The sequence below is a fragment of the Cucurbita pepo genome, chromosome 12, assembly GCF_057944985.1.
Source record: "Cucurbita pepo subsp. pepo isolate OVF chromosome 12, ASM5794498v1, whole genome shotgun sequence".
Lineage (NCBI taxonomy): Eukaryota > Viridiplantae > Streptophyta > Magnoliopsida > Cucurbitales > Cucurbitaceae > Cucurbita > Cucurbita pepo.
The window spans coordinates 12,049,574-12,071,619 of NC_141809.1; the positions used below are offsets into that span (position 1 = coordinate 12,049,574).

General features: G+C 39.1%; 5 protein-coding genes across 5 annotated transcripts in view; 3 read left to right on the forward strand and 2 right to left on the reverse strand.

Annotated features, from left to right (window-relative positions):
* The window catches only part of LOC111807193 (midasin-like protein), a 43,436-nt gene extending 42,403 nt beyond the window's left edge, over window positions 1-1,033 (reverse strand). Inside the window, exons 1-2 of the mRNA XM_023692796.2 lie at window positions 875-1,033; window positions 231-506 (exon numbers count right to left, since the gene is read on the reverse strand). Of these exons, the coding sequence (XP_023548564.2) occupies window positions 231-335 (105 nt within the window). The 5' untranslated portion in view covers window positions 336-506; window positions 875-1,033. The remainder of the gene's footprint in view (window positions 1-230; window positions 507-874) is intronic.
* Window positions 1,034-3,075: 2,042 nt separating this feature from the next.
* On the forward strand, window positions 3,076-4,914 carry LOC111806744 (threonine synthase, chloroplastic). Its single transcript, XM_023692180.2, has one exon. The coding sequence runs from the start codon at window positions 3,146-3,148 to the stop codon at window positions 4,754-4,756; it is 1,611 nt and encodes a 536-aa protein (XP_023547948.2). The 5' UTR covers window positions 3,076-3,145; the 3' UTR covers window positions 4,757-4,914.
* Window positions 4,915-7,479: 2,565 nt separating this feature from the next.
* On the reverse strand, window positions 7,480-9,280 carry LOC111807088 (uncharacterized). Its single transcript, XM_023692665.2, has one exon. The coding sequence runs from the start codon at window positions 9,278-9,280 to the stop codon at window positions 7,601-7,603; it is 1,680 nt and encodes a 559-aa protein (XP_023548433.2). The 3' UTR covers window positions 7,480-7,600.
* A 1,643-nt stretch (window positions 9,281-10,923) lies between these two features.
* On the forward strand, window positions 10,924-15,221 carry LOC111806745 (uncharacterized). The gene is made up of 5 exons (XM_023692181.2): window positions 10,924-11,101; window positions 11,258-11,872; window positions 12,494-12,643; window positions 13,173-13,484; window positions 14,565-15,221. The coding sequence occupies exons 2-5, from the start codon at window positions 11,423-11,425 to the stop codon at window positions 14,970-14,972; spliced, it is 1,320 nt and encodes a 439-aa protein (XP_023547949.2). The 5' UTR covers window positions 10,924-11,101; window positions 11,258-11,422; the 3' UTR covers window positions 14,973-15,221.
* A 1,482-nt stretch (window positions 15,222-16,703) lies between these two features.
* On the forward strand, window positions 16,704-21,466 carry LOC111806614 (U-box domain-containing protein 52). Its single transcript, XM_023691989.2, has 9 exons — window positions 16,704-17,198; window positions 17,338-17,435; window positions 17,763-17,884; window positions 17,981-18,214; window positions 18,689-18,830; window positions 19,013-19,114; window positions 19,240-19,677; window positions 19,906-20,694; window positions 20,868-21,466. The coding sequence occupies exons 1-9, from the start codon at window positions 17,015-17,017 to the stop codon at window positions 20,922-20,924; spliced, it is 2,166 nt and encodes a 721-aa protein (XP_023547757.1). The 5' UTR covers window positions 16,704-17,014; the 3' UTR covers window positions 20,925-21,466.
* The last annotated feature ends 580 nt before the right edge of the window (window positions 21,467-22,046 follow it).

Sequence of the window (22,046 nt, forward strand, 5' to 3'; positions counted from 1 at the left end):
GAAGGATGACTAAGATACAATTAGAAGCAGATACACAAATCCTAAAATTCCTGACAGTAAACTTCTTATATCTATCAGAGAAACAGGTCCTTGTCGTGTCCATTCGTTGCGTAGAAGTCAAAAGTAAAAATATTAAAATCGTTCCGTTACTACGCTGTCTCAGAAACCATCTAAAAATGCATATTATCAAAATAACCGAACATCACATGCACGAGTGATAAACAAATTACCTTTTTAATAAGCGTATCAAACAGTGAGAGATGTGTAAGAGCTGGGCAACGGGAAAGAAATCTTTCCAGTGCAGCTTCAAGTTTAAAACTCCCATCAATGGCCATTGAAAACAGAATATCTCCTAAGTCAAAAATCTGTGAAAAAATAAATATATAATTAATAAGAACGTAGCTTATTCACAAATATAATTGGTATAAAGTATGCCAGATTTCTATAATTTAAGCCGCGAGGATAAAGAACTCCGAAAGCAACTCTCCCGTCTTCCCAGCTTCAATCTGTTCATGTTACACGATCAAACAATCAATGCCACTTCCAACGAAAAATTCCAACGCAAGTAACACAAATAGTGAATCAAATTAAAAATCCAAAAATGAAAAATAACCCATTCCCTCTATATCTTTGAAAATAAAACAGAGCCCATAATTAAAACGAGGTAATTCATTAAAGAACGACGAATCTTCGCCATCAAATGCATGCATACAAACGTGCATTAAGGGCGAGATCCAACTCCCATGACAGAGTTCTTGGCACACAATTTCACAAGATATATAATATATATTGGAGCTCCACAGGAAGAAGGCCTTCTGAAACGGCTAGTTTTCAAAAATTCAGGAGACAAAACAAAGAAGCTGGGAGAACAAACCTGAACTCTTGAGGATTACAAAACTGGATTCTGTAAGTGAATCGTGAGTCTCCACTGAGTGAAAGTTGGAAGCTTGTGCCCAAGTTTGAAGGTTTTTTCGTGGGGGGTTTAGGGTTTAGCAGGGTGCTTCGTGTTCGCGGTTTCTATTTGTAGTTTATGAAGAAAACGGCGCGTCCTAGCGCCACGCGCGCGCAATATTAGGTTTTTTTTTATCTGATTACGCGCTATTTTGTACGAAAGGGTTTTTAAATTTTTATTTTTATTTTCCTTTTTAACTCCAAAATTTGTGTTTCATTGATTTAAACATATAAATTTATTTATTAATTTTTTTAAAAATAAAATTATCGAATCAAATTATTGTGGGCAATGTTTTTTTTTTTTATTTATTGTCGCTTTATTTTAGTTCATTAATGAAAATTTTTAAATTCGTCGTAAGTATTAGTTTATTTTTTTATTTTATTTCTCGTTAGTCTTAAGTTCGATTTGTCCGATTTGTCCTCCATCTGCTATTGTAAGACAAGGCTTTTGTTATTACATTCGCTAATATTTAATGATGGTTTTGAATCCAAATCTCGTGTTTGTAATTGAACTTGATTCTGAACCACAACCTCATTAATGGGGAGCCTCTAAGTGGCAGTCTCGACTGCCTGACACTTGCATGCACCTAGTGACCCAAATTTTTCATGCAACCGCTCGCCCGTCTTCGTGTACAACCCACGACAACACCAGAAGCCTAGATTTAGCAGTCGCCTCGCACACGACTAAAAACGCTATTAGCCCACGACACAAGCTTCAATACACAATCCAATAGTCCCACAACACACATAAGCCAACCATGCTTAACTAGCACACCTGACCCATCAAAGCTCCAACTCGAACAGCAGCCCACATGCACCTTCCCCCGTGATCGACCCCATTCGAACTTCAACCCGCACCCCTCCCATATTCACCTTGAGTTCAACTCGATGTGGCAGTGGCTCCTATTCGGCATATTTGGCTCGGGTTGGCTATTTGGACCCCATTTTTGCTTCTTAGACTCTTTCCTACCGTTATGAACCATCATTGAGCCGTTTTGACGTTTTTAAAAGCACTTATGTGAGATCCCCATGTCGTTTGGAGAAGACAACGAATATTCTTGTATAAGGGTGTGGAAACCTCTCCCTAACACACGCGTTTTAAAATATTGAGAGGAAGTCTAGAAGGCAGAGCCTAAATAAGACAATATCAGCTAGTGATGGGCTTGAGTCGTTACAACTTGATGTTAGTATGACCACTGTTTGGTCAATTTAAGTTATTTTGTAGCAAAAAGTCAAGTAAAATGATGTCGTTAGATGAATCAAATTACATGTTATGCACTAACTCGTGTACCCACGTAGGTTGATTTTGATTACAAATGACTATTTGAGACAACACCAAACATGAGTTAGTAATGTCGGTTTGGACCAACCAGTCAGTGACTCCATTATTGCCTTCATTGGATGAATTGTTTGAAGTATAAATGATGTATGCCCTTACATGTGTCGTGCCTTGTGATTGTTTAACGACTGTTTATTATATTATTGTTATGACATGAGTAGTTATGCTATGGAACTCGATATCTTTTGTTATGCTATAATTATGAGGTATACTATGTTATGGAATATCAAATTGATACGATGTGTCATGTTATGGAAAGTATCGTACCATGTTACACACTACATTGTAAGACGACACGAAATGAATGAAGATAAAACTTGCATCACAAATACATGACACGATTCTAAACTACGGTAACCTTGTGCATATTATATGTTTACGTGCATTGAGATACTTCCCTGCTAAGATTAGTATAGACGTGTACACTATGGTGTTATGTTACGATATTACGTACGCCATAATACCATGCGTGTTATCTTTCCTCATGTATGCAGATAGTGTGAGTGTACACTAGTCGAACGGTAGGTTTATGGACACGTATACAACCTCACTTGGGGTCTATGTGCGGTACGGAAACTGTGTGTATGGAAGCACTACCCATACAATTCTACCCGAATTGGAAGTAGAAACCAAGACATGTTATGATATTTTACAACACGGTAAGTCGCAAACACGACTTGCATGTGAATGCATTTCGTGGCCAGTGGTTGGGTTACTTATTGTGAAAATACTAAAAAAAAAATAATAAATAAATAAAATATCGTGTTAAATCTACATTAGTTCGATTCCAGTATCAGTCGCCACCATTCCCACGTGCAACTCACAAGCAGAAAAACCTTCCGCCTCTCCTCTTCCATGGCGTCCGCCTTCTTGAACTCCCATTCTCTCATCCTCAGATCTGATTCTCTCAAGACCCCTCAACAACACAAGCTCCATTTCTCATCCTTCACCATCAAAGCCTCATCATCTTCGTCATCAGCTTCATCCGCTTCCAATTCCGGCGCTAATGTATCTCTCACAGGCAACAACATCGAACCTGTACCCTCAAAGCATCGCCGACCCGCTGATGAGAACATTCGAGACGAGGCTCGCCGCCACAACACCACTCATTCTCATCGGTTTTCCGCCAAATATGTCCCGTTTAATGCAGATCCATCGTCCGATGAATCGTATTCGCTCGATGAGATCATCTATCGGTCCCAATCTGGGGGCCTCCTCGATGTACAGCATGATATGAACGCATTGAAGAATTACGATGGTAAATACTGGCGTAATCTATTCGATTCTCGTGTCGGGAAGACGACATGGCCGTATGGCTCGGGGGTCTGGTCGAAGAAAGAGTGGGTGTTGCCGGAGATTGATGGCGACGACATTGTTAGTGCGTTTGAAGGTAACTCTAATCTTTTTTGGGCTGAGCGTTTTGGCAAACAGTTTCTGGGCATGAGTGATTTGTGGGTTAAGCACTGTGGTAATAGTCATACGGGAAGTTTCAAGGATCTGGGAATGACAGTTTTGGTCAGTCAGGTCAATAGATTGCGTAAAATGCACAAGCCTGTCGTCGGAGTTGGTTGCGCTTCCACAGGGGACACGTCCGCCGCCTTATCGGCTTATTGCGCCGCCGCGGGGATTCCGTCTATTGTTTTTTTACCTGCTAACCGGATATCGCTTGCACAGTTGGTTCAGCCGATTGCAAATGGAGCTTTTGTTCTTAGTATCGACACTGATTTTGATGGTTGTATGCAGTTGATCAGGGAGGTTACGGCCGAATTACCCATTTATTTGGCAAATTCTCTGAACAGCTTGAGATTGGAAGGGCAAAAAACTGCCGCCATTGAAATTTTGCAACAGTTTGATTGGCAGGTTCCTGATTGGGTCATAGTTCCGGGAGGTAATCTTGGGAACATATATGCATTTTACAAAGGGTTTCACATGTGTAAAGAATTAGGACTTGTGGATAGGATTCCAAGGCTTGTCTGTGCTCAAGCTGCAAATGCCAATCCACTCTACTTGAACTACAAATCAGGTTGGGGTGAGTTCAAGGCTGTTAAAGCTAACACGACTTTTGCCTCGGCGATACAAATTGGTGATCCAGTCTCCATTGATAGAGCTGTTTATGCATTGAAGAATTCAAATGGGATTGTCGAGGAAGCAACTGAGGAGGAGCTGATGGATGCCATGGCTCAAGCGGACTCTACTGGCATGTTTATTTGTCCTCATACAGGGGTGGCTTTGACAGCATTGATCAAGCTTGTGAAGAGTGGAGTCATAGCTCCTACTGATCGAACCGTGGTCGTGAGCACGGCTCATGGCTTGAAGTTCACACAGGCCAAAATTGACTATCACTCAAATGAGATCAAGGATATGACTTGCCGTTTTGCAAACCCACCAGTGCAAGTTAATGCAGATTTTGGATCTGTCATGGATGTTTTGAAGAAATATCTGTTGAGTAAAAACCCGAAGTGTTAGGCTCTGAAGTGTTAGGCCTAGACCGTTTTTGATTTATTATTCCATCGTCTTATTTTCTCCTAGCTATGCCTAACAACTTGGTTATACCATTATTGTTATCGTATCTTTCATTGTTGCTTATCTCTTTTATCAATTCTCAGGTTACGGATTGACCCTTATCTCTGTCTCAACTTGGATTTCATTTCGACTAACTTTTAATGAGTTTAGAACAATACTTAGCCACATGCAGGAATTAAAGGCTTCTATTTTGGAATATGTGGCAGTTGAGATAGGCTTCATTGAAAGGGTAAGGGCTTCAAGTTATCAGGTAAGGCCTAACATTTCCATTATGAGACCTGTCTCCTCTGCATAACATGAGCTACCATGATGGAGACCTACAAGCTTCTCTAAATCAAACTGAACCATGTCTTTCCTCACTAGTTGTGGGTATCAGTTGCCAATGCGTGTTTATATTTGCTCCTTTTGCATTTTTTTTGAATGTGTAGAATGTTTAGCAATATTCACTGTTTGCAGGTTACTGGATTTAGGTTTCTAACTTGTCTTGCACTATTGTAGCTGATAGATAATATATGAGCGATCTGGGCCAACATGGTCTTGTTTGCTAGACCTGATGAATTCATCGTAGCTGATAGATAATATCAATCCGGGCCAACATGGTCTTGTTTGCTAGACCTGATGAATTCATCGTCCTTGCAGTTTGGTTTGTGTTTGACAGAACCAAATTTTCTATCTGTGAACGAAGTAGTCATTCCTTTTGAACACATTCAAAATGGATCATGGCAATAATATATGAACAGGTGGACTTTCACCATCTTTGTCACAGACGGTAGCTTTTACTTAAGAGCCATTGATTGCAAGTTTTAGATTAGAAAATCATTAGCAAAATAGTTAGTTTTTGTCCGGTAGGATATGACAGGTTACTAGTTCAGATTCCAAATCAGTAATCTACACAGTTTTTGCTTGATTGGATAGTCAATCTGATTACATTTACATACTCTGCTAGCTAGTTGTGCTTAGAAATAGTATATCAAGTTGAATGTCTGTCATTTTCATCTGGTTTGAGGTGCAATAACTAGCTCTCTTATTGGGTCTGGTAAATACCAGAATGATCTTTGATCTTCTTGATGACTTCCGAGAAATGGTGACCTCCTACATCACTTCTAATGCAGAACCCAAGAATTTGCCTCATAAGAACTCAGCTCAGTCCAACCCAGTGCCATATTAGTTCCATTCCTTTCTATCCAAGCACAACTTTGATTGATTTTATCCAACCTCAGTCAACTTTGCCATCATGAAGTTATTTTACATCATGATCTGCAGGATTAATTCTCCATTACAAAGTTAGTAGTTAAATATAGCTGGTGTTATACTGTCCTCTGACTTTGTGTAGGAAAATGTGATGTCCACATTGGTTGGAGAGATGGTGTGAAAACCTTCCCCTAGCAGACGCGTTTTAAAGCCTTGAGGGGAAGCTCGAAACCAAGAGGACAATTTCTGCTAGCGGTGGATCTGGGCCGTTGCAGCAAATATTTAGCTTCTAAACTAAACCCCCATCAAATTATTTTCATTCCAACCTTCATAGATGAGCTGAGCATAGTCATTGACTGTCATTGACACAAGTTGCAACTCAAATGTCTCTGAAAGTTTGGGATTTAATAGGTGATCCCATATCGATTGGAGCGGGAAACGAAATATTTCTTATAAAGGTGTAGAAATCTCACTCGTAGGCTTGAACCATCAAGTAGTTGTTTCTGAAACCGGACTTTGTGGCAAAAGTACATGTTGGATCCTGTTTTTCATGATGGTTGGAAGTTTAAAAGAAGTGAGTTGATTTTACGTGGAATGTAGGCTGTGTTATCAAGTGGGGATTGGGCGATGTTAAGGGAATTGGTCTGTGTCCTGTAATTCCTCCATGATTTCCGCCAACATCTTTGATGGGAAGGCCACCTCTGTCATTGATCATTGACATCTCTTTTACAGATGAGCGTGCTCCTTGGAGGATGATGCCAGTCTCATAGGATCCTCTAAAAGCATCCCATGTCAGTTCCATTTCCCCTCTACTTGATTTCTGTCTTACTTCTATTCCACCCTCTACACATTATTAATTCATATGCCTATGATAGCTATAAGAGTGATTCTATGTTGCTTTGTGGGTTGCCAACATTACCCCCACCTTACTCGCACGGTTTTATATGCCTTTCTATTAGGGATACACCTTACTGTAAGTTTAGAACTTCTCCCAAATATTTTGTCGTGTCTACGTCATTCAATGATGTAGGGTCCATTAGCATTAAGAATAACTAAGAAAGGAATATTTATAGTGTGAAAATAGAGATTAGCTGCTACGAAAAAACTAGTAAATTTATTAAACACTTTCTTAATTATGGGCTAATACGATACAACTCATACGAATGTACTTCCTTAATTACAGACTAATGCGATACAACTCATACAAACGTACTTTCTTAATTACGGGCTAATGTGATACAACTCATATATTTTTTCAAAATTGTTTTTCAAACTTCGAGTTAGGTTTAATAATAGCATGTTGTCACACCACCTAGCCGTATAGATAATGATAAATAAGAACATAAGCCTTTAAATTCAACTTTAAATTTATTTATGAAAAAAATCTTTTTTTCAATAATTCAATTATGCGTTGCTTAAATTATTATAGTTATATTTAAATTATATTATCCTTTCATTTATCATGGACCAAATAATTAGAGAAAATAAAAAATATAGATATATAATCCTATGTTTTTTCTTGTATTATGGTAAGCTCTACAATAACTAAAAAAAATAAAATAATAAATAAAATAGAAGTACTATATGGGCTGGGCCTTATCTTGGGCCTGGGCCTGGTGTTCGGCCTAGGTTAGATCTCTTTCTCGCCGTCTTCTCTTTGATGGAATTCATCTTCTGCAACTTCAAATCGGCTCTGAATCTTGCAATGAACTTATCGGCTTTACTATTGACATCAGGGCTGGAACAGAACATCGGAATTGTCGAGTCTTTCACGAGTTTTCTTTCGCCGGCCGCCGGTTGTCCATCGGCTTCACTCTCACCCATGTCCGGCGAAACGGCTCTTGGTGTACTGCTGTTGCTTCCTACACTGTCGAAGTCTCCATGCATTCTGAACGGCGGCGGCGGCGGTGGAGGAGGAGGAATCGGATGGAATGGAGACTCACCGCCAATGCGCGTACTGTACTCTTCGTCATTTAAACTGCTCAGTCTCGCGAGCTCCACTGGAGGCTCGTGAGGCTTGAGGAGATGATTTTGATCTTCGATAATTGGTTTAGGTTCTGGTGAGGCTATGGATGGTGGCGACTCTGGTGAAGGTGTGGATTGTACTTTTTTGCCTTTTCCTTTCTTGGATGTAAATAGAACTTGCAAAACTGACGGCGAAGGAAGCGGCGGAGGAGGCGGTGGTGACGGCAGTGGTAATGACGATGTTGAAGGGCGTTGGGAGGCGACGATAGCCTCGAAGCTTTCGATGCTTTTTTGTCTTTGCTTCTTCCTCCTCCTCCGCAGTGCGGACCAAATTTCTTTTGGAGCGCCACCTCTCTTCTTATCGTTTTTAACGCTCTTCTGCTCCGATTCCCCATAGAACAACGGCGGTGAGAGTGGAGGAAGCGGAATCCGTTGAAATTCCGCGGCGTCCGAATCGCCATTTTTGTTGTGTTGGTCAATCTCTCCAGCAGGCGTATGGCTATGGACCTTATGCGTTCTCTTTGGCCTTCGTTTTACCACTTTAGGTGTCGTATTAGCGGGAGGCGGAGGGGTTGGAGGCGGTGATGGTGATCGCGGAGGAGACACCTGCGGCGGCGGCGACCGCGGCGGAGAAGGTATTGGCATTTGTGAATATACATCTTCACGCATCTCAGATCTGTCGAAACCAATACTTTTGACATCAGAATCTTCGCGTTCAAGCTCCGGCCGAGCTTCACGACGGCGATGAAGCTGATCGGAGGACGGAAACCGATTATTAGGCACGTGAGTATCGTCATAAGATCGCCACCGTTGATCACCAGCATCCAATGAAGACTCCTGCAGACGTAGATCCGGATACGAACTGCTACTCCTCATCCGATTGACAGTGTAATGAATCGGCCGATGATCGGCATATCCATCCCATTGGCGCGGATTCCTAGGGTTTGACTTAATTGTCCGCCTCGAAGAAACGCTCCGATCTTCAAAAGAGTCTCTACTATCCTCACCAGCGTTTCTGCTAAGAAACCCGCAAACAATGGCGAAGAGGACAAGAACCAAATTGAGCGAATCCCAGCTCTTCTTTACCGATTGGGGCCGTATCAATTGAGAACCGAACTGCACAAATTTGGGAATCACAATCCATATGAAACAGAGAACTATTACCAACAAAACAACGAGAAAGGCGCTGGAGTTAAGGAGGAATGAAGATGCGCGACTGAGGCGATGGCGGCGGCGATGGTTGTCAAGTTCGTGTAGAGAATTGGAGGGTTGAAGCCAGAACGGCGGCGGCGCGTTGCCATCTTCCTCCATTTTCGACGGTGAACTGGTACTGGTTTTTCCTTTTCCTGGTCTCTTTTTCTTCGCTCTGGCTTTGTGTTCTGCTTTTGTTGTGCCGTATTATGCGATCTCTTTTGCTTACGTGTGGCTATTTATAATAAAAGCCAGCTGTAAATGCCAGATGTCATATGACTCACTTTCCTTTCCCTAAAATCCCAACACTCTTTTTGTGTTGCCCCAAATCTAGGTGGATAAATTATTTAGACTCAAAATACGGTGCTAGTAAATATTGTGTACTTTGACCCATTACTTATAGTCGTAAATTTCACGGTCTATATTGTCTCCTTTGGTTCGTTACGTATCGCCGTCAACTTCACTGTTTATATTGTCTGCTTTGGTCCGTTATGTATCGCTTTCAACTTCGCGTTATTTAATGTAAGCTTCATGTAACGACCCAAAAGCCCACTACTACTCCAAGCTCACTACTAATAGATATGACCTGTTTTGACATGTTATGTATCGTCGTTAGGTTCACAATTTTAAAATGCTTCAATTGGAGTGAGGTTTGCACGTCCTTATAAAGAATTATTTGTTTCCGTCTCTCAATCCTTTGAATTCGACTAAACTAAGATAGTTAAAATTATTTTGATTCTATGCTTCGTTCCAATTATGATTTTAGACCAAAAGCACGAACACGTGTAAATTTTAGGAGTAGAATAATCAAGATTAAAAATTAAAAATGAGGGATATAACTTAAACCGATATGAAATATCTAAAAAAAAATATATAATTTTTAGGTGACATTATAATAATAATAATAATTATATATGCGGAAAATTAGTGCATTAGCTGTCAGTTTGTGGACTTGACTCACTGTGCTAAGCTTTGGGTGCAAGTATCATCCCTTTAAAATTGACCATTCAAATTTAAAACAGTATCAAGTTTTGTCTTTGGTATAGACATGTATGTAAATTATTTTTATTTTAATTTTAATTTTTAAATGCTTTTTTAATTTAATTTTTTAAAATTAATTTTAAAATTCTACACGAATAGTTGGATAAACTCCAATAGTTTTATTCACTTACCATAAATCAAAATGAGCGGGAATCATAGGGAATCATACTATAAATGAATCAAAATGAAATAATGGTAACTAAAATAGACTCCAACTCGCCTTCTATTTTGTTACCATATACAGTCGTCTAGGTCCACAACGACCATGGCGGTTTCACCAACCTTGATGGCAAGGGATTTGAGTTGTAAGCCTGAATTGAAAAACACAGTAATCGACAACGCGACTCCCATGAATACAATGAACATGTCGTAGCAAACCTTGTTGGCTTCATTAACAATCTTACGAAGGAGAAGGTGACATTGATGTCGAGATGAAAGAGATAGAGATTTCAGGGAGGGAGATTCCAAAAGTCTTGTACTCGCCGCTACAAATCGAAGAAAAATTAAGCTCACAGCGAGGGAGATTATCGAGTTCAAGGCCTATGAAAAATAAAATCAATTAGAGAACTATAATATTGTAGGGGTGAAATTTTTTATATAAATAAATCAAGGTAAATAAAAAAATCCACCGATAATAAAATGAGAAAAAGTAATATAATAATAATAATAATATAAAATAATAATAATAAAATATTTAAATATCACATAAAAAAGGAAAAAAGGAAAAAAAAAAAAAAAAAAAAAAGCCAAACCTTAAACCCTGCCTTCCCGTCCTCCCTCGCTCGTTCTCTCCATCTCCCTCTCCCATCTTTGCCGCCGCCGCACGTTCACCGGCACGCCTTCCGGGCCGCCGTGCCAATCACCAATCGCCGCCTCTTTCCTTAGCCGCTCGTCATCATTGTACGCCTGAATCAAGTTTTTTTTTCTCCTTTTATAAGTTCTTTTTTTTTTCTTCGATTCAATCAGTAAGCTTGGAACGATTCTAATGGTTTCTTTTTTTATCTGTTCTTTTCATGGACCGACCCGACCCTTCGTTGCCCTTGTTTCCTCCCTCAGCGCGTGTCTTGCTTTAACCACTGCTGCCGCTACCCGTACCGACGGCTAATTACTCGACGCCATTGTCCATTGCCACCGGACTGTAATTCCTAAAGCCGCTTCCTCCCTGTAAATCGACGTGTTCGGTCGAGAAATCATTCGAAATCAGAGCTTGTCAACGGAGCAATGGCGGAAGACACTAAATCTTTTGAATTAGAAGACAACCATTACTCAGAACCAGACTCAAACTTACAGTCCCCAGCGAGAAAAAAGAAGAAGAGTGAAAAGAAGAAGAAGCGAGTTCCATCAGTGAATGCTAAAATCCAAGTTCTCAGCAACCATCCCCAGAAAACTCCGCCGCTAGTTTGTTATTTCCCGTCTGGGTTTGATCCTCACAAGGATGTCAATGAGGAAGCAGTCGAGGAACAGGATTCCGTAAGGGCTAGGGTTTATAGGCACAAAAACAAACCTAATAGGATGCAGCTGGTTGTGAGTCCAACAGGGTCGAATGTGGATTTTGTTGGTACCAATTATTTGGGCGAGGCTACCGCTGGGAAACAGCATTGCAGCTATGGTCTTGGTGTTCTCGACAAGGCCACCCAAAGCTTGAAGATAGTGCCTATTGCATCAAATATGGTACTTTGTTCTTGACGATGAATTTATGTTTGGGATTTATTTTGCAGGAGTTAAAATCCCTTTTTTCATATACAAATCCCTCCTAAAACATACTTTTTAATGATTCATTCAATTATGATGCATTAATATGGTGTTTAAAAGTGTAAAATCAAGTATTAAATTGGTTTCAAGTGATTTTGAATATGATTAAATGATTTTAATCACTTCAAAATTACTCTCAAACATAGCAAACTAAGAATTTTGAAAATTAAATCCTACTTGATGTTTGTTTGTTTTGGTATGCTCACTAAATTTACAAACGCCTTTATCTATTTATTTATTTGTTTTCGAAACTTTAGTATGTTTTTCCTTCGAATGGATTGTGCTATTTGGTCTGCTGTGCTTGACCATTCTTAGGAAAGACCATTCTTAGGAGGGCATAGTTACTCAAGTTTTCGGGTGATTATATTTGGGCTATTGTCAATTTGTTAGTATATAGTTTTCCATTTTCTTCATTTTGCTCAAACTCACTGTGTTTCTAGAACTAGGCTTCCCCTTTGAGATGCATTTTATCTACTTTACAAAATGTTCATGCTGTAATAATCACAACTGTGTTCCTAAGTTTGATATTTCACCCTGCAGATATTTAGATTGGATCCAAGAATCAGAGGTTCAGACGTTTCTGAAATGGAATCCCCAAGTGTGGAAAATGAAGAGCTTTCTGTGCAGGAGAAAGCTGAAAAAATGAGAGAGCTCACCAATCTCTATGGAACAAAGAAGTCAATAAATCAGGTAGAAATAGAATCCTGGAATTGCTCTCTTTGGCACTTTATCATCCTCCTACTTTCCCCATTTGAAATGATTTTTTAAGTGCTTAAAAAAGTGACTTATTTAGTAAATGAATGTTGGAGTTAACCTTATGAGCAGGTGAACAGAATTATGGGTGGCATGCTATTATGAAAAGGATTACATCTTTTCTATCTGTTTTGTTGCCTAGAATTTGTCTTCGAAGAGATCTGTTCCACTTTCCAATATCATCATCTTTATCCTCTACTTGAAAAAGAGTCTCTTTGACGTTTGATGTAACACAATCCAAGCCCACCGCTAGCAGATATTGTTCTCTTTGGGCTTTTTTCTTTCGGATTTCCCCTCTAGGTTTTTAAAACGCGTCTAGTAGGGAGAAGTTTCACACCCTTATAAAGAACGCTTTTGACCATGACTCGTAAATGAAACTTGGTTTTGGATGATGAAGTCACTCCCAAATGGCATTTTCAGGCAGTAGCAACATCTTGTTTGATATCTGTTTGTTAATTTGTTGCAGGCAAAGAAGCTACATTCTTTGAAGCAAGAGGATGATCCTGATACCAAGAAGGATCTCGATGGGAAAATGAAAAATGTAGTGGTGAACAAAGAGGCCTTGGAAAGTACGGGTGCACAAATTGCTCGTAATATACCGACGTATAATGTTTCTGCAACTACTCCACGAGAAGCTTACCCACTTGACAAGATTATCCTCAAGGGAGAATGGAGTTATCTGGAGGATCTTTATTCCCTTTTGCAAGAAGAAGCTGAAATAAGTGCAAAATATCCATCCTTTGTCCGCAACAGAATTTATAAATTGCAAGATGTTCAGGTATGGTATTAAGAAGGTTCTACTTCGATTACCTTTATGAATATCCTGAGAACATTCTGCCTTTCTTATATTCATGAATCATGTAGATGGTCAATGCTATTTATCGAGTATGATGCCTTGTGTTGTTTATCCTATCAGATTAAGCTCTCTTCTCTTGTTGATTCACTGCTGTTAATTGTTTTCATTCCGGAACTACTTTGATGTAATATCCCAAGTCCACTACTAGCCGATATTGTCCTATTTGAGCTTTCCTTTTTGGGATTTCTCTCAAGGTTTTTAAAATGCGTCTACTAGGGAAAGGTTTCCACACCCTTATAAAGAATGCTTCGTTCTTCTTTCCAACCGATGTGAGATCTCACAATCCACTCCTCTTCGGGCCTAGCGTCCTTGCTGGCACTTGTTCTCTTCTCTAATCTATGTGGGACCCCCAATCCACCCCCCTTCGGGGCCTAGTGTCCGTTCTCCTCCCCAACCGATGTGGAATTTCACAATCCACCCCTCTTTGGGGCCTAGCGTCCTTGTTGGCACAACCCCTCGTGTCCACCACCCCTTTTGAGTCCTAGCATCCTTGTTGGGCGCATCACCTAGTGTCTGACTCTGATACCATTTGTAACAGCCCAAGCCCACCGCTAACTGATATTGTCATATTTGAGCTTTCCCTTTTGGGCTTCCCTTCAAGGTTTTTAAAATGCATATGCTAGGGAAAAGTTTCTACACTAAGAATGTTTCGTTCTCCTCTCCAATCGATGTGGGAACTCACATTTGTGCTTTAGAGAAACTACTTGGCCTTTATGTTTTGTGTGCGAAGTTTGGTTCTCGTCCTTTATTTTTTTGTGGAAAAGGAGCTTGATCTCAAGTCTAACAAGCAAGCCTTATTTTTTTATTTACTTTCCAATGCTTGTTCCAAGTTGTATGGATTCTTTCTGCAGCTGTACTGTCGATTTTTGAAACGAGTATTATTATTATTATTATTTCGTTGAAAGAGGAGCTCGCTCTTGACCAAACGAGCACCGTTATTTTAGGATCTTCTGTTTTTCGTTCATTTGTACTAAATCCTTTTTCATGTTAAAATCATCTTAGGACGAAGAGGAGAAGAAGCAGCTCTGTTCCATATTTTCATATATCACTCATCTAATAAAGTATAAGGATCAGCATTCCATGGGTGATGTTGCTTCTGCAAAGAGCCATAAATTTCCTAGCATGATACGCCAAAAGTTCTCATCCATGTTTCCGACTTCTGAGGCGCGAAGACTGTCAACAGAGACGATTAATCTTCTCATCAGTCACGTTTTAGTGCTTACGCTATTTGCCGATGAATTCAGTAGCGATCCATCAGACATAGCAAAGGATCTGAGAACTAGTCCTTACGATCTACGACTCCATTTTGATAACCTGGGTTGTAAGTTTATACGCAAGAACAACTTGTCATTGGTTACACTTCCTACCCCCCTTGAATTTCCCGAGTTGAGGCAGAAGAGACGACGATAAGAGTGAGATGGCCATGGCCATGGTATTAGTTGAAGAAGCTGAATTGTAGGCAGCGATTTTGTGGAGTTAAAAAGGTAAATTGTCATATTTATATTTCATGTCATTTCTTTCATATTGCAAATGCAAACTTGTTTTTATGAAGTAGCTCTGCATAGAATGGTGTTTTATCATTTGGAAGTTGGAACTTTGGATGATGAAGCTTGTTTGGAAATTCTTTTAGAATCATTGATTTTTTGACGTGGATGATAATTAGTGTCTCATCGATAGAACTATGCTCGAATTATCATCAAGTAACTCGAGCTTATTTGGAAATTAGTGTTTTTTAAAATCTTATTTTTCATTTCTTATGATAATCATCAACTTGTAGACACATCAACTACTTTGTTTTGAATTAACCTATAATGAGCTAGGGTGTTAATGCGATGAAAATCTCCGACCTTGCTGAGTGATGCTCATTTTACGGTACAAATAAGTGTTCAATCATCTCCAATAGTCCCTAACACAAGTATTATGTACGTGTGTTGGGTTATATGCAAGTCCCTATTGTTTAGGAGTTCCACTTTAGGTTCTTATTCTAATGTTTATTAGTTTAATATTTATACGTGACATAAGATAACACTGCTAGAGGAGTAAAAAAAAACGCTTCATATGAGATAATTTACATCTTCTCCTTAAATTCTATAAAAACATCTATAATTTTTGTTTTTTAAAATGCTTTTCTTGGTTGACGAAATATAGGAATTAGGCGATTAAATGTATATTAATATTCAACTTACTAAGGCATAGATATAGTATGACCGTTCTTTATAATTTCAAGTCGTCTAACAACATTTTCATCGTTGTCAACTGATCTGAGATCGATAACAAATACAATAACCTCACAAGTTAACAAAATGAACTCATTGTAACCAATGCCAAGTTGATGTTTTAAATCTATTGGTGGATTTCAAGCGTAGTAAATATTGTTCGTTTTTGTCCATTACGTATCGTCGTTAGACTCACAGTTTCCACATCCTTACAAGGAAGGCGACTACTAGGGAGAAGTTTTCACACCCTCTCCAACCGATGAACCCTCCTTGGGGGCCAAACTTCCTCGCTGGTATACCGCCCGGTGTCTAGCTTTGATACCATTTGTAACAACCCAAACTCATTGCTAGCAGATATTGTCTACTTTGGCCCGTGACGTATCGTTGTTCGCCTCACAATTTTAAATTACATCTGTTAGGGAGAGATTTCTATACCATTACAAGAAATGTTTCGTTTCCTTCTCCAACCGTCTCACATCGATCCATCTTGATTCAGTGTTGAAAATCGAAGGAATCATTTTTATAAATGATAGCTCAAAATTTTCAAATACAAGGTATTTGTACAATATCTAATCCGAGTTTTAAAACCCTTTATTTGATTTTTTTATTTTTTTTTTGTCACAAAATTGAAATTATCCTATACTTTTTAAATTTTAATTGTGTGTTTTTTAAATTATCTTAAAAAAAAAATTGATCACCTAAATATCAGGACTAAATTGTATTGGATTTGAATCAATTTTCAAAATCATTGTACACTTAAGATTTAAGTCCATTTTAATAATAATAATAATAATAATAATAATAATAAAATAATAATAGTAATAAAAATCTTTATTTTTGGCATTTAAATATTTTTGCAAAATTAAAGAGATGACCGTTGTTTTTTCGGTATTTAAATTTAGCCATTTGTTTGGTCGAAGAAATGACGTGGGACGAGTATGGTTTCTTCTGCTCAAAGCAACGCGCTGTTATCAGTTTAGAATTCGAGAATACAGAGAGGTCAAACGATAATCTTCTTCACAAACCCTAATTTTAGCAACCGCAGATTGGATTTGAGATTCTTGGCGAAGAAGATGGTGTTGGCGTTCTTGTTTTTGGTCCCCAAATTTAGTAAAACAATCGCAATCAAACCCACACCCCACTCCCTTTCTGCCCCTCACCTCGTTTTCATTTCTCTTTACCGTATTCTGTCATCTCTGTCCGGCAGCGTCAATAGTGGTGGTGGAGTTTGGAGCTATGGCAGCTCCCACGGCTGAAGAAGAAGTTAACGATTCCTTTACCACTTCCCACACGGTGATCGCCATTAGCAGGGACAAGAACAGTCAATATGCGGTTAAATGGGCTGTAGAAAACCTGTTCAACAGGAAGAACTCCGGCGATTGCATCCTCATCCATGTTCGTAGCCAGAGCATGCATCCCCGTAGGTCTCCCTAGTTGTTGATGTCGTTTGGCCGTCGTCAATTTTAGTAGTTCCATTTCCTTAATTGAAATGCCCTGTCGTACGCTATGACGTTTGGAGATGAATCAATGGTTTCTTCTGATTTGGCCTTTGTATGCAGAGGATGCGGATACGGTTCCTAAGGAGTACCGTCCACCGACTGAAGCTGAGTTGCATCAGTTCTTCCTTCCCTTCCGCGGATTCTGTGCACGAAAAGGAGTAAACATTTTACCAATTCCTTGTCATATACAAATAATCGGATACTTCTCGTTCTTTGAAATCTGGGTTCTTTCAGGATGATCTATTTTGATGGGATAATGAATCGTTTATGCATTTGATCAAAATGTCAGCAAACACTCCCATAATATCATTCATGAGATTAGGTTTACATATTTCAAACCAGGAACCATGACTATGGCATATGCCACATTGAGTTGATTCTGAGAAACCTTTTTACTTAATTAGGGTTTTCCCCTGTTATTCATCCATAAAATGCATCTTAAATCAACTTGTTTAAAGGAAATATTGTACTGTCTCATGTTTCAGATAGTTGCAAAGGAGATAATCATACACGACATTGATGTTCCTAGTGCACTTATTGACTATGTCAGTAAACACTCCATTAGCAATATTGTTGTGGGTGCTTCCCACCGGAATGTTATTTTGAGGTCTGTCTTTCTCTCTTTGCCTCTGTGGTAGGAAGATTTGTACATTTTATTGAAGAAATTAGTTAGTCTAAGCTATAAGCATTTGCGTCGATGCAGGAAGTTCAAGCATCCCGATGTCCCAACGTGCTTACTCAAATCAACTCCAGAATCGTGCTCTGTATATGTCATAGGTAGAGGAAAAGTTCATACTAAGAGACTGAAAAAGAAACCGAAGTCACAAACTGATGGTACAGAAACACCACCTAGGGCTCCACATTTGAGCAGGTCTCTATCAAAAATACAAAAATCATCATACTCTAATATCTCAGGACTCTCTGAAGATAAAAGCAGGTAAAAAATTCAATATTTACATTTTTGGGTAGATACAACTATCCACAACATTCATCTTTCTCATATGTGACAAGTTTATTATGGTAAACTTCTATTTTTTGCGTCTTCACTAATTTCCTGTATAGATAGAATTCTTATCATTAGCTGATTGGGATGTCAATGTAGTAGTGGCCTTCTGGAATTGCGTACTTGTGAAATGTAATCCAAGGCAAAGATCTCATGAAAATTTCTGAAATGTTTGATTTCTGTCTTGTTCTTTTTCACTGGTGTTCCTAGACAAAAGCCCAATTTTCCTTTTACGTTGTTCAATCAGTGGTCTTTGTTTGCGTAGACTCATAGGATAAGCATACAGGCTTTTAATGTTTTCTTCCCTTTATTCTCGGTCAGAAGCTTTGGTTGCTTGCCTACAACTGCCTTTAGAGGTGATGGTTGTGACAAATGACTAACAACAGTTTGTTTCGATTGTTGGGATAGTTCTGGCACCAGTTATGATTCAATGTCAGGCATCAGTGACCATTCGGGGCCTTTCAAATCATTTGAAACATCCTTTGAGAACTTAGAATCTTTCACCTCCTCAGAGACTAATTCGAGGAGCTTTGTGTCCTCTAACACCCCAGTAAGTAAAAAATTATCATTTTCTTGTCCAGCTAAAGAGCTATTTGATTTCTGTCAATCAACGATTACATTTCCAACATCATTTGTATATGAATTTACATTTGGGCGACAATATTTTATATCTTTTAAGTTATGTAGTTATAGACATGGATACTTAATAAATTAGCTTATCTGCATTTACAGTCTTCCATAGAAGCTGAGATGAGAAAGTTGAGGTTGGAACTCAAACAAACAATGGAAATGTATGAATTAGCTTCCAATGAAGCTATAATAGCAAAACAAGAGGTAAGAACTGATGATCACAGTTTCTATGTCAGATGATATTCTTAAGCTCAGAATTTCTAGATGGTACGTTGTTCGTACCCTGTTGATCCTGAAATGGAAATACTATGTTTGATGACTGATGTCAGGCAAAAGAAATGCAACAATTGAAGATGGAAATGGTAGAAGACCAAAAAATTGAGCGTGGTAAATCTTCAGAAGAGGCTATAACAACATTGGCCGAGTTTGAGAAGCAGAAGAACAAGGCTGCGACAGAAGCAGCTGTAATGGCACAGAAGTTGGCAGAATTAGAGACCCAGAAAAAACGAGCTATTGTTGAAAATAAAGCTAGGATTGAGGCAGAGGAGATGAAGAAAGCAATTGATTTGTTGGAACGCAGTAATGTCTGCTATAAACGATACAGAATTGACGAGATCGAAGCTGCAACAGATCATTTTAATGAGTCTAATAAGATTGGTGAAGGGGGATATGGACCTGTTTACCAAGCCATACTCGATCATACTTCTGTTGCCATTAAGATCTTGAGACCAGATAGATCTCATGGGCAGAAACAATTCCAGCAAGAGGTAAATTTGTTTTTTCTTTGTTTATCTAGGCTGAAAGTGGAAATATTTTCGTGGAATTGCCATCTATACACAAGTTTTCTGTAATAGTAGATCGTTTAGTTCACTGCAACTTCATTGTCTCAAGCTGTTACAACAATAAACATATTTATAGCGAATGATAACACGTAAATTTTCATTCAATTCATGCATTTAACAAGCTCCTGAAGATTCTGTGTTCATCGTTTGCAGATTGAGGTTCTAAGCCGCATGAGGCATCCACACATGGTTCTCCTCTTAGGTGCCTGCCCAGAAAACGGTTGCCTCATTTATGAATATATGGAAAACGGGAGCTTAGAAGACCGTCTTTTCCGAAAAGATAACACTCCTCCAATCCCTTGGAGTACCCGTTTCAGGATAGCTGCTGACATTGCCACTGCCTTACTCTTCCTTCACCAAATGAAGCCAGAACCTGTGGTGCATCGCGATCTCAAGCCAGCCAACATTCTCTTAGATCACAACTACGTGGGCAAAATAGGTGATGTGGGTTTGGCCAGGCTAGTTCCACCATCGGTTGCTGATAGCGTCACTCAATATCACATGACTGCTGCAGCTGGAACATTCTGTTACATTGATCCAGAATATCAACAAACAGGAATGTTGGGTGTGAAGTCAGATATTTACTCATTTGGTGTTCTGCTACTCCAGCTCATCACTGCAAGGTCACCGATGGGTCTTTCATATCAGGTCGAGGAGGCCATTGAACACGGCACATTTCCACAGGTACTTGATCCTACAGTTACAGATTGGCCTATTGAAGATACTCTTGGACTCGCTCAATTAGCTCTGCAGTGCTGTGAGCTAAGGAAAAGAGACAGGCCTGATCTCCATACAGTTCTATTGCCCGAACTGGTCCGGTTAAAAAATCTAGGATTGAGCAAAATGCCACCAAAGGGAAAACTCCCAGATGTCTGCGAATCACGTGATCGACCGGCCTCTAACTCTAACTCAGCTCCAAAATTAAGGAGATCAGGACATGAGGTTAGTTGACTGCAGTTTCTTTGTTCATGTGTAGAGTTTCCAAAATTCATCCTAAAACTTGTGTGAAAAAAGGTTGAACAAAAAAGTTGCTGCAATTTTTATTGTTACCAGGCTTTGATCTTTATATACACTGGAAACCTTTGTATTTATATCTTGCTATCATGTATGAACAGGAAAGAACGAGAAACAAACCCAACCTGCCAATGGAAACTCGATATAGAACGATGTGAGAACAAGATGGCAGCGAAAGTCGATACAAGATCTTGGAGCCAAAAGGGTATTGGTTTGAATACCATTTCTCTGCGGATAAAGAAAGAATAGACCTCGAAGAACGGTGATGCGGAAGTCTCAGCTATCCCACTGAGTGGAAAACGGGTTGATGAACAGACAAAGAAGCAGCAAAGCCCTCAATGCTGTTGGTCATTTGTAAGTTGTGCTTCTGCTCAAAATACTTACCATTTTCATAAAGAGAAATCATTGTATCTAATTTGTTTGTTCTTTCGTATTCGTTTAGCACTTCACATTTATAAACGCCTGCAAATGTGGCTTGTTTCCTCACCATTTCCTTCTCCACAACCCACTTGTAAGTTGTATAATTTCTTCATTCTTGGCTTATATTCTATGAGCTTTCTGATTCACTGCTCAAACATTTTTCAGGCTTATTTGTTACTTTCTTTGGTCTCTCTAGTTAGGCTTTCATTTTCTCTATACGGCTTTAAAACTATTGTGATAATATAGCTGGAGGAGAGGGTACCATTAGAGATGTTCGTAGGTGGAAAAATGAAGGAGAGTATACTATTAGGGATGTTCGTAGGTGGAAAAATCAAGGAGAGTGTACCATTAGGTATGTTCGTCGGTGGAAAAATGAAGGAGAGGGTACTATTATGGATGTTTGTCGGTGGAAAAATGAAGGAGAGGGTACCATTAGAGATGTTCGTAGGTGGAAAAATGAAGGAGAGTGTACCATTAGAGATGTTCGTAGGTGAAAAATGAAGGAGAGTGTACCGTTAGGGATGTTCATCGGTGGAAAAATGAAGGAGAGGGTACCATTATGGATGTTCGTAGGTGAAAAAATGAAGGAGAGGGTATCATTAGGGATATTCGTAGGTGGAGACTGAGACGACTTCCTCATTTTCAGTCTGTCTTTCATTTTAATTCTTCATCGCCACGAAATTTCTTATGGAATGGGGTAAGATCATATGGGGGAAGGAATCAACAAATTAGAAAGAATCAATTTATACCTCTCTCACTTATTCATAACTATCTTAATCCATCGAAAATCAACTCAAATTATTATTTAAATAATATCACATTTCGATCAAAATAGATGAAAAAGTCGAAGATAAAAAAAA

What these genes read in the sequence shown, in the direction of transcription:
- LOC111806744 (XM_023692180.2), top strand. Translation starts at nt 3,146, where the DNA reads ATGGCGTCCGCCTTCTTGAACTCCCATTCTCTCATCCTCAGATCTGAT.
- LOC111807088 (XM_023692665.2), bottom strand. Translation starts at nt 9,280, where the DNA reads ATGGAGGAAGATGGCAACGCGCCGCCGCCGTTCTGGCTTCAACCCTCC.
- LOC111806745 (XM_023692181.2), top strand. Translation starts at nt 11,423, where the DNA reads ATGGCGGAAGACACTAAATCTTTTGAATTAGAAGACAACCATTACTCA. An exon ending in TGCCTATTGCATCAAATATG is followed by an intron (nt 11,873 to 12,493) that starts GTACTTTGTTCT and finishes TTCACCCTGCAG; the next exon opens with ATATTTAGATTGGATCCAAG. An exon ending in CAAAGAAGTCAATAAATCAG is followed by an intron (nt 12,644 to 13,172) that starts GTAGAAATAGAA and finishes AATTTGTTGCAG; the next exon opens with GCAAAGAAGCTACATTCTTT.
- LOC111806614 (XM_023691989.2), top strand. Translation starts at nt 17,015, where the DNA reads ATGGCAGCTCCCACGGCTGAAGAAGAAGTTAACGATTCCTTTACCACT. An exon ending in TAGCCAGAGCATGCATCCCC is followed by an intron (nt 17,199 to 17,337) that starts GTAGGTCTCCCT and finishes CTTTGTATGCAG; the next exon opens with AGGATGCGGATACGGTTCCT. An exon ending in AGAAACAATTCCAGCAAGAG is followed by an intron (nt 19,678 to 19,905) that starts GTAAATTTGTTT and finishes CATCGTTTGCAG; the next exon opens with ATTGAGGTTCTAAGCCGCAT.